Source organism: Nannospalax galili, unplaced genomic scaffold, assembly GCF_000622305.1.
Source record: "Nannospalax galili isolate Female #2095 unplaced genomic scaffold, S.galili_v1.0 scaffold78, whole genome shotgun sequence".
NCBI classification, from domain to species: domain Eukaryota; kingdom Metazoa; phylum Chordata; class Mammalia; order Rodentia; family Spalacidae; genus Nannospalax; species Nannospalax galili.
In genome coordinates this window covers 814,348-825,946 of record NW_008343387.1, presented here as the reverse complement: position 1 = coordinate 825,946, position 11,599 = coordinate 814,348, and the positions used below count along the sequence as shown (strand labels likewise).

Sequence of the window (11,599 nt, the reverse complement as noted above, 5' to 3'; positions counted from 1 at the left end):
TGAGCACTCAATGTGGTCAATTACTAGGTGAAGCCAATCTTGTAATGCTCCTGGTCCAACAGTCCAGTAAAAGTAATTTATCATTAAAAAGATGATGTGATTATGATGATTACGGTACATTTCAAGCCACACAAAGAAATACTTAATAATTCACTTACAGGCAAATAATAATAATAATAATAATAATGGGCAAAAGAGATTATGAGGCTCTGCCAAAGCTAGTTCAATATGAGCTGTGTAGAGAAAAGAAAGTGTTGTTAATAAAGAAAGTCAAACTTGCTGCACTCTTAAAAAAAAAAAACAAAAAAATTTGCAAGTCAATGAAAATTTGGTCAGTTTTAACTCTTAAAACTAAAGGTCTGTTTTGATTTGCAGTGCATTATGGAATGATGTCTCTTGGTATAGAGAGTTTTTAAAACTATAAATGAACTATAATATACATTCAGATAAAGCTGGTGTGAAGATGATGCATAACTGCAGAATGAATGCAACAGTGTCCCTGTTACCTCATTTAAGAATATTCCAAAGTCACAATGAGAAATTTAAAGGAAAAGCTCTGCCATTTCTATTTTCAACAACACTTGGAGAATGACAATCTGTTGTTTCAAAAACGTGTATATGAATTGGCAAAACTGCTGAGCTCAAATGTAGGATTCATAAGAGAAAGATCTGAAAGTGGGCCCAAGGATAGCTTCTCTAAGAACGTGCCAATAAATTTGTGTTTTAGACAGGTGAGAATTTCTTTTGAAATGGGAAATTCTTTTCTTTGACAATGGACTCACAAACAGGAATTGGCCTGTGACTATAAAAGAGGAAGTGAAAGACAAAGGCTGAAAAGTGAAGAGGGCTCAGCTGAAGCTAAACACACACAGAGAGAACACATTGCTGAAGGTGAGCTGCTCATCTGGGCTTGAGAAACCAGTGTTTTTGGTTTGCCACAATCCTTAAGGGAACTAGGGCAAATGAGTATGGCCAATGAAAGACCCCTTAGTCTGTGGGAACTGAGATGCAGAACTTTGCCAATCCTGAATACTGGTTTGTTTGTCATTTTAACAAAAAATATGTTAACTTACTTAATTTTGAGTAGCTAAAAAGTGGACACAGCATCAATATAAAGACAAGAAAACACTTGAGAGTAGTAAAATGAACTAGTTGCTGAAAAATTTATACCATAAAAATGTTGACAGGGAGAAGCTGAAAAATTGTCTTAATATTCTTAATATTCTGACAAATTTTTATAAAAGCACAGCAAAGAAACTGCCTCTAAGAATGAACACCACAGGAACAAATGCAAGATTTGGGAGAGGGGTGATGAGAAAATAGTAGCTGGTGACACAGTCGGTAACATTCAGAAAAGAAGTAGGAGGAAAAATAAAGTGAGTACAAACTGAGACTGCGAGGGGAAGAGTTACAGCACAAAGTAAACCTTGCGATGAAGAGTGAGGGAGAGAGGGAGAAATAAGGAAGGCCAACAAATGAAATGGCAAGCAAGGGAAAGACAACATGAGTGTGATGGCCAGTCTCAGTTGTCAGCTTGACTGTGTCTGGAATTCACTAAAACATGAGGGACTTCCTCCTTCATCAGATTACTTGAACTGGGAGGAGCCACCCTAAATATGGGTAACCTTGTGGTGGCACTACATATTAAAGGATGTGGCAAAAGGGAGCCTTTGCTTTTTTCCTGTTTGCCTTCACTCTGGCTGGCAAGTTTATCTTGTTTCTGGAGCATTCCTTCATCAGTATTAGAACCAACTTCTTTGGGTTCCCATGTAGACTGACCAGCAGCTCTCAAGGAATCCTTCATGCCTTCAGCACAAGAGTCGAACTGCTGCGATGTCCAGCCTCATGAACTGAGCAACCATAGGATTATCACTCCAGTGTGAGGCTTCCATTGTTAGAATGCTTTTGAAAATAATTTTAAGTGCTCATATTGGATATGAGTGAATGAATACATTCCTTTTTGAAAACCAACTTCATTTTTAGAGTAATGATTGGTTTGTAGCAAAGCTGATCAAACCGACAGTTCTCTACCATCTGCTCCATCTCTACATGCTCTCAACCTCTCTCACCGTATTTGATGTCCCTGTGACCCTACAATGGCTCATCATCGTCATTTCATGTCAACAGTCTGTTTTACGGTTAGCTGTAGAAGCTTTAAATTCTATGCATTTTGAAATTTTGCAAGGACGAGTCCATCTCAGTCCTATCCTGCAGAATGTCGTCATTGTTCTCATACATCTCTGTGCTTCATCCTGTCATCTCTCTTTCCTTCCCAAACTTTGACAATCCCTGATCTCTTCCCTGACTTTTCCAAGAAGCTATGTATGGAATCACACAGTATTTGGCTTTGTCAGATTGGATTCTTTCTCTTAGTCACGTGTATCCAAATTTCTTCCATGTCTTTCAGTGGCTTGAAAATCATCCCACGCTCATTCCATTACCACAAATAATTTTACCTACTAATCTATCCATAGTCATTGTGGCTATTTTTAACTTCTGCAGTTATGAGTGAAGCAGCTAGAAACAGCCATGTGCAATTGTATGGTCTCATTGTCAAAAATTAGGTGCCTGACATTGCATGGACTTAAATCTGGTTCCTCAGTTCCATTCCACTGATCAGTGTGTCTATTTTTGTGCCAGCACCACAGTGTTTTACTAGTTTGATGTATAGTATAATTTGAAATCAGGGATGGTGATGCCAGCAGCATTTCTTTTCTTGTTCAGGATTCTTTTGGCTATTCTGGCTGTTTTTGTTTCTGTATGAAATTTGAGGGGTTTATTTTTCAGTTTCTGTGCAGAATTGTAATTGCAATGGGTATTGCACTGGTTCTGTAGATTGCTTTGTTAGGATAGCTATTTTCCCATTAATCCTAGCAGTCTATGAGCATGGACGGTCTTCCCCTCTTCTGCCACATTGTTCTATTCCTTTTACCAATATCTTAATATTTTTGTTATACAAGTCCTTCACTTTCTTGGTTATATTAGTTCCAAGAAGCATTAAGCACTGTGCGGCCATCATGAATGGAAATACTTCTCTGATTTCCTTCTCGGTACGTTTGGTTTTGGTATATAGGAAAGTCACTGTACATCCTGCTAGTTAACTGAATGTGTTTTATCAACTCTAGGAGTTTTCTGCTGGAGCCTTTAGGATCTTTAGTGTATAGAACTGTATCATTTGCAAATAAGGATATTTTAATGTCTTGATTTCCAATTTGTATTCCTTCTATTCATTTGTCATATTGCTGTAGGTAAGACTTTAAGTACCATATTGACAGGAATAGAGAGCAAATGCCCTTGTCTTGTTCCTGATTTTAGTGGGAATGCTTTGAGTTTCTTTTATTTATTATGATATTGGTTATGGTTACATTGCCTTCATTATTGAGATATGTCTCCTGTGCCCCTTGATTCTCGAAGACGATTATCATGAATGGATGTTGAATTTTTTTAAAGAACGTTTCTTCATCTAATAGAAGAACGATGTGGTTTCTGTCATTGAGTCTGTTTATATATTTGATTACATTTATTGATTCATGTATACTGAATCATACCTGCATCTCTGGAATAAAACAGACTTGAACATGGTTGGTGATATTTTTGCTATGATCTTGCATTTGGTTTGCAAGTATTTCATAAAGATGTTTGTATCTACATTCCTCAGAGACATTGACATAACACCTTTGTGTTGAGCTTCCATCTTGTTTGAGTATTAGAGTAATACTAGCATCATGGAAAGAATTTTGGAGTGTTCTTTCCTTTTCTATTTTGTGGAATGATATGAAGAATCTTGATATTAGTTCTTCTTTGAAGGTTTGATAGAATTCTGCTCTAAATCCACCTGATCCTGGGCTATTTTAAACTGGGAGACTTTAAATATTTTACTTATTATTTCTACTTTATATGTATGAGTGTATTGCCTGCATGTATGTGAGTGCACCAGTGTCATACAATGCTGCAGAAGTCAGAAGAGGACAGTGGATTCCTCTGGAACTGGAGTTATGGATGATTGTTAGCCATCGTGTGGGTGTTGGGAATCAAACCTCAGTCCTCTAAAGAGCAGTCAGTGCTCTTAACCACTGATCCATCTCTCCAGCCCCGAAACCGGGAGACTTTAAATTACTACATTTACTTCCTTGGTTGTTTCTGGTCTGTTAATTGTGTGATTTCAGATCTAATACAGCCTCTTTTATGAAGTTGGGTGTCTCCGTGCTTGGTAAATATATGCTTAGGACTATAATATCCTCACCTTTAATGACTATGAAGTGATCTTCCCTGTCTCTTCCAAGAGTTTCATTTTGAAGTCTATTTTGACAGATATTAGAATAGTTATATTTGCTTGCTTCCTAGTTCCATTTGCTTGAAATACTTTCTTCCATCATTTTATCCTAAGATGATGTCAATCACTGATGGTAAAATGTTTATTGGAGGCAGCCAAATGTTGAATCCTGTTTTCTTATTTAAGCAGTCTGTGTCTTTTTGTTGGGGAATTGAGACCATATATATTGAAAGTTATTATTAATGAATGTTTATTAATTCTTACTAGATTGGTATTGGAGTATTATTTTCTTAGACCTTTTTGGTTAATTGTTCTGGAATTGTTTATTTATTGTGTCCTTTTGAAAGCATTGAATCTTCTCTTCAGATTAATGTACTTCATAAAACACTCTCTGTAGTGCTGGCTTCGTGGACATAAATCTCTTAAATATTTTTATCATGAAATATTTTACTTTCTTTTCTGGTCACTACTGATAGTTTTTCTGGATACAGTAGTGTGGGCTGGTATTTATGTTCTTTTATGACTTGTGGGACATTGATACAAGCACTTCTGGCTCATGGAGACTTCATTTAAAACTCAGCTGCTATTCTGTTGGACCTGCTTTTATATGTGACTTGATATTCCTTTCTTGTAGCTTTTAATATCTTTTATTTGTTCTGTACATTTAGCATTTTTGCTATTATATAACATGGACATTTCTGGTCCTGTCTACTTAGTGCTGTGTATGCCTCTTGTACCTTGATAGATAGACATCTCTTTCCTTATATTTGAGATGTCTTCTATGATTTTATTAAAAATATTTTCTTTGCCTTTGACCTGGGTTTCTTCTAATTCTTCTATACCTATGATTCATAGGTTTGACCTTTTTGTATATTTTATTGAATTTTTGTGTAGGTCATACACAAATTTTTTAATCATCTTTATCCCCTTCCCCATCACCATCCTCCCATAGCCCCTACCAACACTGGATTGCATGCATTCTGTCATTTATGCTAAGGACTGTCAAGTAGAGCTACTGTCCCCAGATGTCCCTCAGTGCACGTTTATCCATTGGAGTCTAGTCAGTCTACCTAGAGTCACTCTCCCTTAAAGGATATCAGCTTTTCCTCACATTTTCATAGGGTCCCAGAGGTCCTATATATTTGGTGTTTGGTTTACTTTAGATTTGGCATTTTCCTTTATTGTGAAATCCATTTTTTCAAACTTTTCATCAAGATGTGATTTTCTCTTGCATTTCATCCAAACTCTTTCTGATCCTTTCCTCTGAGCTTTTCTGTCTGCGTACCTCAGTGTTTTATTTCAAGCTTTATTTCACTTTGGCTTTTCTTCAGACGTTTCATCTCATTATTGAATTTTAATTTCGTGTCTTGAATGATTTTAGTTATTTAATTCAACTCTTTGTTTCTACAGTTTTATTCAGTCTTTTATTCATATCCTCTTTGAGTTCCTTGAACTCATTTATAACTGCTCTTTTCAAATCATTGTCTTGTGCATCTGCTAGGTTGTCATTCTCAGGAAACATTATGATGAGCACACTAATTACTGAAGGACACATGTTGTCTTGGTTATTCATGATTTTTGTGTTTTTAAGATGAGTTTTAGGCATCTGAACTTGTTTCGGTGGTGGAGTTTCCTGGTATGGGTGGTTCTTTGTTGAGTGGATGCTTATATCTTTGCAGTTTCCCCAACTGCTGAATGGTGTTTGGTATTCTGTCTTAGGGGCCACTTTTTATTGGTGTGTGAACAGGTTGTAAGAAGTGTACTCAGTTTAGCTAGGGATAGGCACGACTTTTGAGTCTGAGATTCTAAGATAGACTCCAAGCAGTCCAGGAGCAGCTGGGTGTCTTAAGCGACTGTTAGGTGAGCAGGTTTGCTGACAAGTTGGGGTGGTAGAGCTCACAGGTCTGGGATATCTGTGCAATCCAAGCAAGTCTGAGAGCTGAGATTTCAGGACATGGAGGTGAATGAGAGTTCTTGTCCCACATCCAATACCAACATGTGGTGTTGCCAATTTTGGATTTTGGTCATTCTGACAATTAGTTAGCATTTGTCATCATTGCTTTAATTTGTATTTTCTGTTGATATATAATATTTAGTATCTTTTCAAATGTAGATCTTCTTTCATGAACTGTCTGTTTAGGGTTTCCCCCCATTTTTATCATTCAAATTTTATTTTCTTATTGATGCGTTTTAAGTGCTCATTGTATAACTTGGGTAAGTCCTCATAAGACAATCTTTTGAAAGTATTATCACCAAATTTGTGGGTTTCACTGCCCTTGCCTTAATATTGTCTTTCACAGATCTGAAGTTTTAAATTTTAGTGACTTTATTAATTATTTTCCTCAAGGATCATGGCATTGTTATACTAAAGAGAGACTGTGATCTGGGACCTGAACTGTGTTAGGAGGGTAAAATACTGGGACCTGAACTGTGTTAAGAGGGTAAAGTTGGGCTGGAGCAGGCTCAGAGGTTAAGAGCACTAGCTGCTCTTCCAGGGAAATTGGGTTCAGTTCCCAGCACCCACATGGTAGCTAATAAACATCCATAACCCCAGTTCCAGGGGCTCCGATGACCTCTTCTGACCTCCATGGGCAGTGTATGACATGGGTGCACTTATGTACAGGCAGACAATACACTCAAACATAAAAATAAATAAAGTGTTTAAAAATTAAAAACAAAAAAGAGGGTAAAGTCTGTGTCTAGATTAATTTTTCCTTACATATGAATGTGAAGTTCCAGTAATGTCTGTTGAAAAATTGGACAGACAACCTTTTCTCTATTTTGTTAACATTGTCCCCTTGTCAAATGTCAGTTGATTATGTGATTGTCTGATTATGTGATTGTATTTCTAGGTTATGCTGTTGCTGTTTTGTAACACTTATCTGCTTGTCCATGTTGTCAAAACCAAGTTGTCTTGACTATTGTAGCTTCATAATTCTTGCTAATGTCAATCTTTTAATTTTGTTAGTCTCCTTCAAATTGTGGTGAATATTCTGGGTCTGTTGTCTATCTATCATCATCTATCCACCATCATCACACATACATCATACATACACATACACATTTTTTTCAGTTCTAGGAATAGAACTAAGGGCCTTATGCATGTTACAATTATGCTACCCTCTCATTATACTAATAGGACCATATAAAAGTTTGAATGTTTGTAAGCATCCAAAAAATAATGACCTGTGTTTTGATTTTGTTTTGTTTTTATTCATATTTCTTTTCTTATTTGAAGTAAATGACTTCTTTCACATTCATCCATCATAACTCCGTTCAAGTTCATTTCCTCTATGAAGTTTTATTTCCCCTGCAGCTAGCACAGCTTTCAATTCTCTTTTGAACTAGTGAAATAGTTTTAAAAAGAATTAGTGTATACTCATTGCACAAAATAATGGATTCATTATGCCATTTTCATATATGTATGCCATGTAGCTTGCTAATATTCACCCCCACTACCCTCTTTAGTGTTCCTGTCCCTCAAACTCACCTCTTTCATGTGTTGAAATAATCTCACTAGCATATGATTTTGGAAGTGAATCTATAGAACAAGTTGGGTAGATGCAACATTCTGACAATATTATCTTCTTAATATGCATACCAGTGCATGAACTATGGTTTTAACTCCGTAGTAGAATATTTGCCTAGCATTTGTAAGGCCCTGGGTTCAACTCACTGTACCACAAGTCAAAACAACCAAAAAACAACTAAATTTATCTTTGGAATACTTTCTTATTTCTTTACTATTTTAGTTGTTCACCAGTAGTATTCTGATAAAATTGAATTGTATGTAAGGGACATATATAGTATAAATATATGATTTTTTTACATAAATAATAATACAGTTTGACAATATTTTTACTCAAAGTGTCTACATATCTAAATATTTTCTAATGGAAATGTAGTTTTGTACGCATTAATTACTATTAATTGAGCCATTATCATTTTAGTGTATATTTAAGCTTTGAAAATTACCTGTGATTCTTAAACTTACTGGATATCACATCTTACCAGTGTTTTCTCATGTATATCAACTCAACACCAGCTTCAATAGATTATTGCAAGCAATTGAAATAAATTATTGAAATAAAATTGAAATAAGTTTTTTCTTCTAAGAAATTCAAATTGTTCCCCAAAGTGATATATCTATCTATCACTGTCATTTTATATCCTCCACTATTTTATTACATTCTTGCAATGTAAGAGGGTGATAAATTTAAAAAGTCATTTTATTGATGTTTGGCTTTGCATGTCTGTAATTTTACTACTGAGGTTGAGAATGTGCTCATCAGTCTTTGGGTTTTTTCTTATGGTGTGTCAGCTAATGTTGTTAGCCCAAGTTTCTTTCAGGTTATTTTTGTTGTCTTTATTGTGTAAACTTTACGGGTTTTGTTTTGTTCAGTTCGTTTCTTCATTGGAGAATGCGTCTCCCTTTTTCCCTTTGTTCTCACATTGTAAACAGGGCGACTCAGACTCACTACAACTGTCCTGCCTGGAAATGTCACATGCTGAGATTACAGTCTAAAGTATATATAAACTAAGATTTCGTGCATTTCAAAATTATTCTTGAGTTTATTATTTGAATTTTTATTTGATTCATTTGTTTGTGGGATCTTGCAGAATAGCAACTGTCAATGATTATCATGGACATATGACCAGAATTGATGTAATTCCTTTAATTTAGACACTTTTAGTATTATACTTAAATTTTAAAATTTTTAATTTTTTTCATGAGTTGTTAGAGAAATTTTGATGGTATTTAGATCCCCTCCAGTGTCTGCAATGCCTTAATATCCCACCCCATATCATGTACTCTAGTATTCACGTACTCTAGTGCGCATAATATAAAGTCAAAATTTGTGTCCCCAGTCCCCTTCAGTGTGGGTCCATCCACTTGTATCTTGTCAACCTACCAAGGGTCACACCCTTAAAGAAGACTGATCCCTCTCCCCTTCCCAGCAACCCCATTGCTTGCCCTAATTTCTCAGGTAGAGCCAGGATTTCTAACCCACTTTCCCACATCTATGCTGGGATTTTCTCTGGCTTGAGCTTACATGAGACATGTATATGCTGTATCATTGCTGTGATTTCATATGAATAACTTCCCAGCTGCCTGGAAAACTCTTGTTTCCTGCTGGTCATCCACCAACTCTGGCTCTTCCAAGCTTTCCATCCCTTCTTCTGCAATGATCTCTGAGTCTTAGATTGCAGAAGTTTGATATAAGTTTCCTACTCAGGTATAAGCACTCTCTAGCTTCTCATTATCTGCATATTGGCCAGTTGTGGATCTCTGTGTTTAACCTAAATCTCCATATAAGGAAGCTTTCGAGGGAGAGTTGAGAGATACATTAATCTATGGGTATAACAATAAGTCTGGAAGTCAGTTTAATACTATATCTGCTTAGCATAATAATATTATGCTTTCCTTTATGGCCTGTGACCTCTCTAGTCTCAGGTTCCTAGGCCTGATATCAATGTCAAGTGTGTGATCCATCTTCTGAAGCAAAGTTTAAATCCAATTAGAAAGTGGTTGGTTAGTCCCAAAATATCCATGCCGCTATTACACCAGCAGGCATATCTTGCCATTCCAGTTGTTGAATCTCACAGGATTCACAGATGGGTAAAGCTGATGATTAATTTTCCTTCTGGTAGTATGCATAGAACCTTCGAGCAATGTAAAAGCTAGCCAGTGGCATAAGGCTTTGAAATCAGCAACAGCGTGATTTCTCCTTGTTTGTTCAGCAGCTCATGTGCATTGTGTTTTTAATAACAGAGATTTGGCATCAAGTTCTGGTGGATTACCAATACCAGGAGTGATAGCCAGAATTGTTGGAGGGTTTATGGCACCCCTTCTCCACAGTTTCCAAAAAGGGAGTCCATTCCTGGCATTGGATTTCACTTTGCTAGTCTGACTGTCTAGAAGGGGCAATGGCCTCCTGACATAAGGTAACCCCCTTTAATCTATTTTATAAAGTAAATGTGACTACTTTAAGAAGGCTCTATAGTGGCAGGTTTCCACATGGCTCTTTCTAAAGACTTTTAGTGTTAGTCATCCCTGTAGTCCTTCCTCTGACCTGCCCTCCAATTCCCCACCCCATTTAACACTTCTTACCCTGTTATTCCCCTTTATCCTTTATATCACTGCATCCTGAGTGAGGTAATATAGACATAGTAACATGAGTGCTGCATATTCTCTCTCATAGCTTCATAGCTGGATGCTAGCTTTTAAATCTTCACTATGCATGTTTTAGTAGGAAAATGCGACAGGAAACTAATAAACAGATATGGGTGTGTAGGGTGGGGGAGCTTAATGGGAGAGGAGATGAAATATAATGATTTATTTTTAGCGGTTTGCAAAAACCAATTCATCATTGTGTAGTCCGTCTAGTGGTTATAGATTTGAAATGATGTATCTCAGATTCACCAAAAGCCAATACGTGCATACCATCTACTCTGGGCTTGTCTTGTTAGATTCACATTTATACTTATCAGAGATAATACTGTTGTAATTATATCAGGTTTAAAACACAGATTAATATATGTAATGGCAAATTCTCCTTTTTATTTTTCATACAGCCCTAAATATTCCTCCATGATCAGATTCTATAAAATCTCAGACTGGGAAGACTGGAGAAGGATTCACCAAGCAGAGATATTTCAGATGGGTCACTGCTCTCTACCAATGCAGAGAAAATTGATATGTCAAGCATGGAAGGACCTAGAAGACCACACCCAATTATTTGGATTCTACCTGACAAGTTTTTCTTATGTTTCGTGTTTCCTTTTCAGCAGAAATACTAGGCATAAGTATAATCTACTTGAATCCTGTGAATTTAATGCATGTAGTGTTGAGAATCCCAATTCAACAAATGTTGAAACATTTGAAACAAGTTTGTATTTCTTTTCACCCTTTCAAACTTCTTTTCTTCTTATTGATAATGCCATTTGAAAATGTTTATTTTCAAATATACCTGGCCTTCTATTTGTCTTGGCAATACTTATTTGTTTGTTTTCTTCAGTAGTTATGTTTTCAATTTGGTTTATTGTGAAAATAAGACTTTTTGCAGCACCACTGCTGCTTAATTTATAGTTCTTTGTTTTATTATATCACCTACCATTCTTTATTAAATATTGATTTTAAGGTTTCTTAACTGTTTGAGTATGTCATTCATGTCTATATTGTGTTTTAATCAAACTCATAAACATTCACCCCCTCTCTAATTTCTTCCCTATATTCCCCCCACCACCCTTTCCTCTCAGGTTCATGTATTTCTTTTTAAACCTAGTCCACTTAGTGTGGCCTCTATGACCATGGGTATAGGACCA

General features: G+C 36.2%; 1 protein-coding gene across 2 annotated transcripts in view; it reads left to right on the top strand.

Moving 5' to 3' along the window:
- LOC103739294 overlaps positions 1–11,128 on the top strand; it is a 15,075-nt gene extending 3,947 nt beyond the window's left edge. For both annotated transcript variants that reach the window (XM_017799769.1, XM_017799768.1), the window contains exon 2: positions 10,850–11,128. In XM_017799769.1, coding sequence (XP_017655258.1) covers positions 10,850–10,855 — 6 coding nt within the window. In that variant the 3' untranslated portion in view covers positions 10,856–11,128. The remainder of the gene's footprint in view (positions 1–10,849) is intronic.
- Positions 11,129–11,599: the final 471 nt, after the last annotated feature.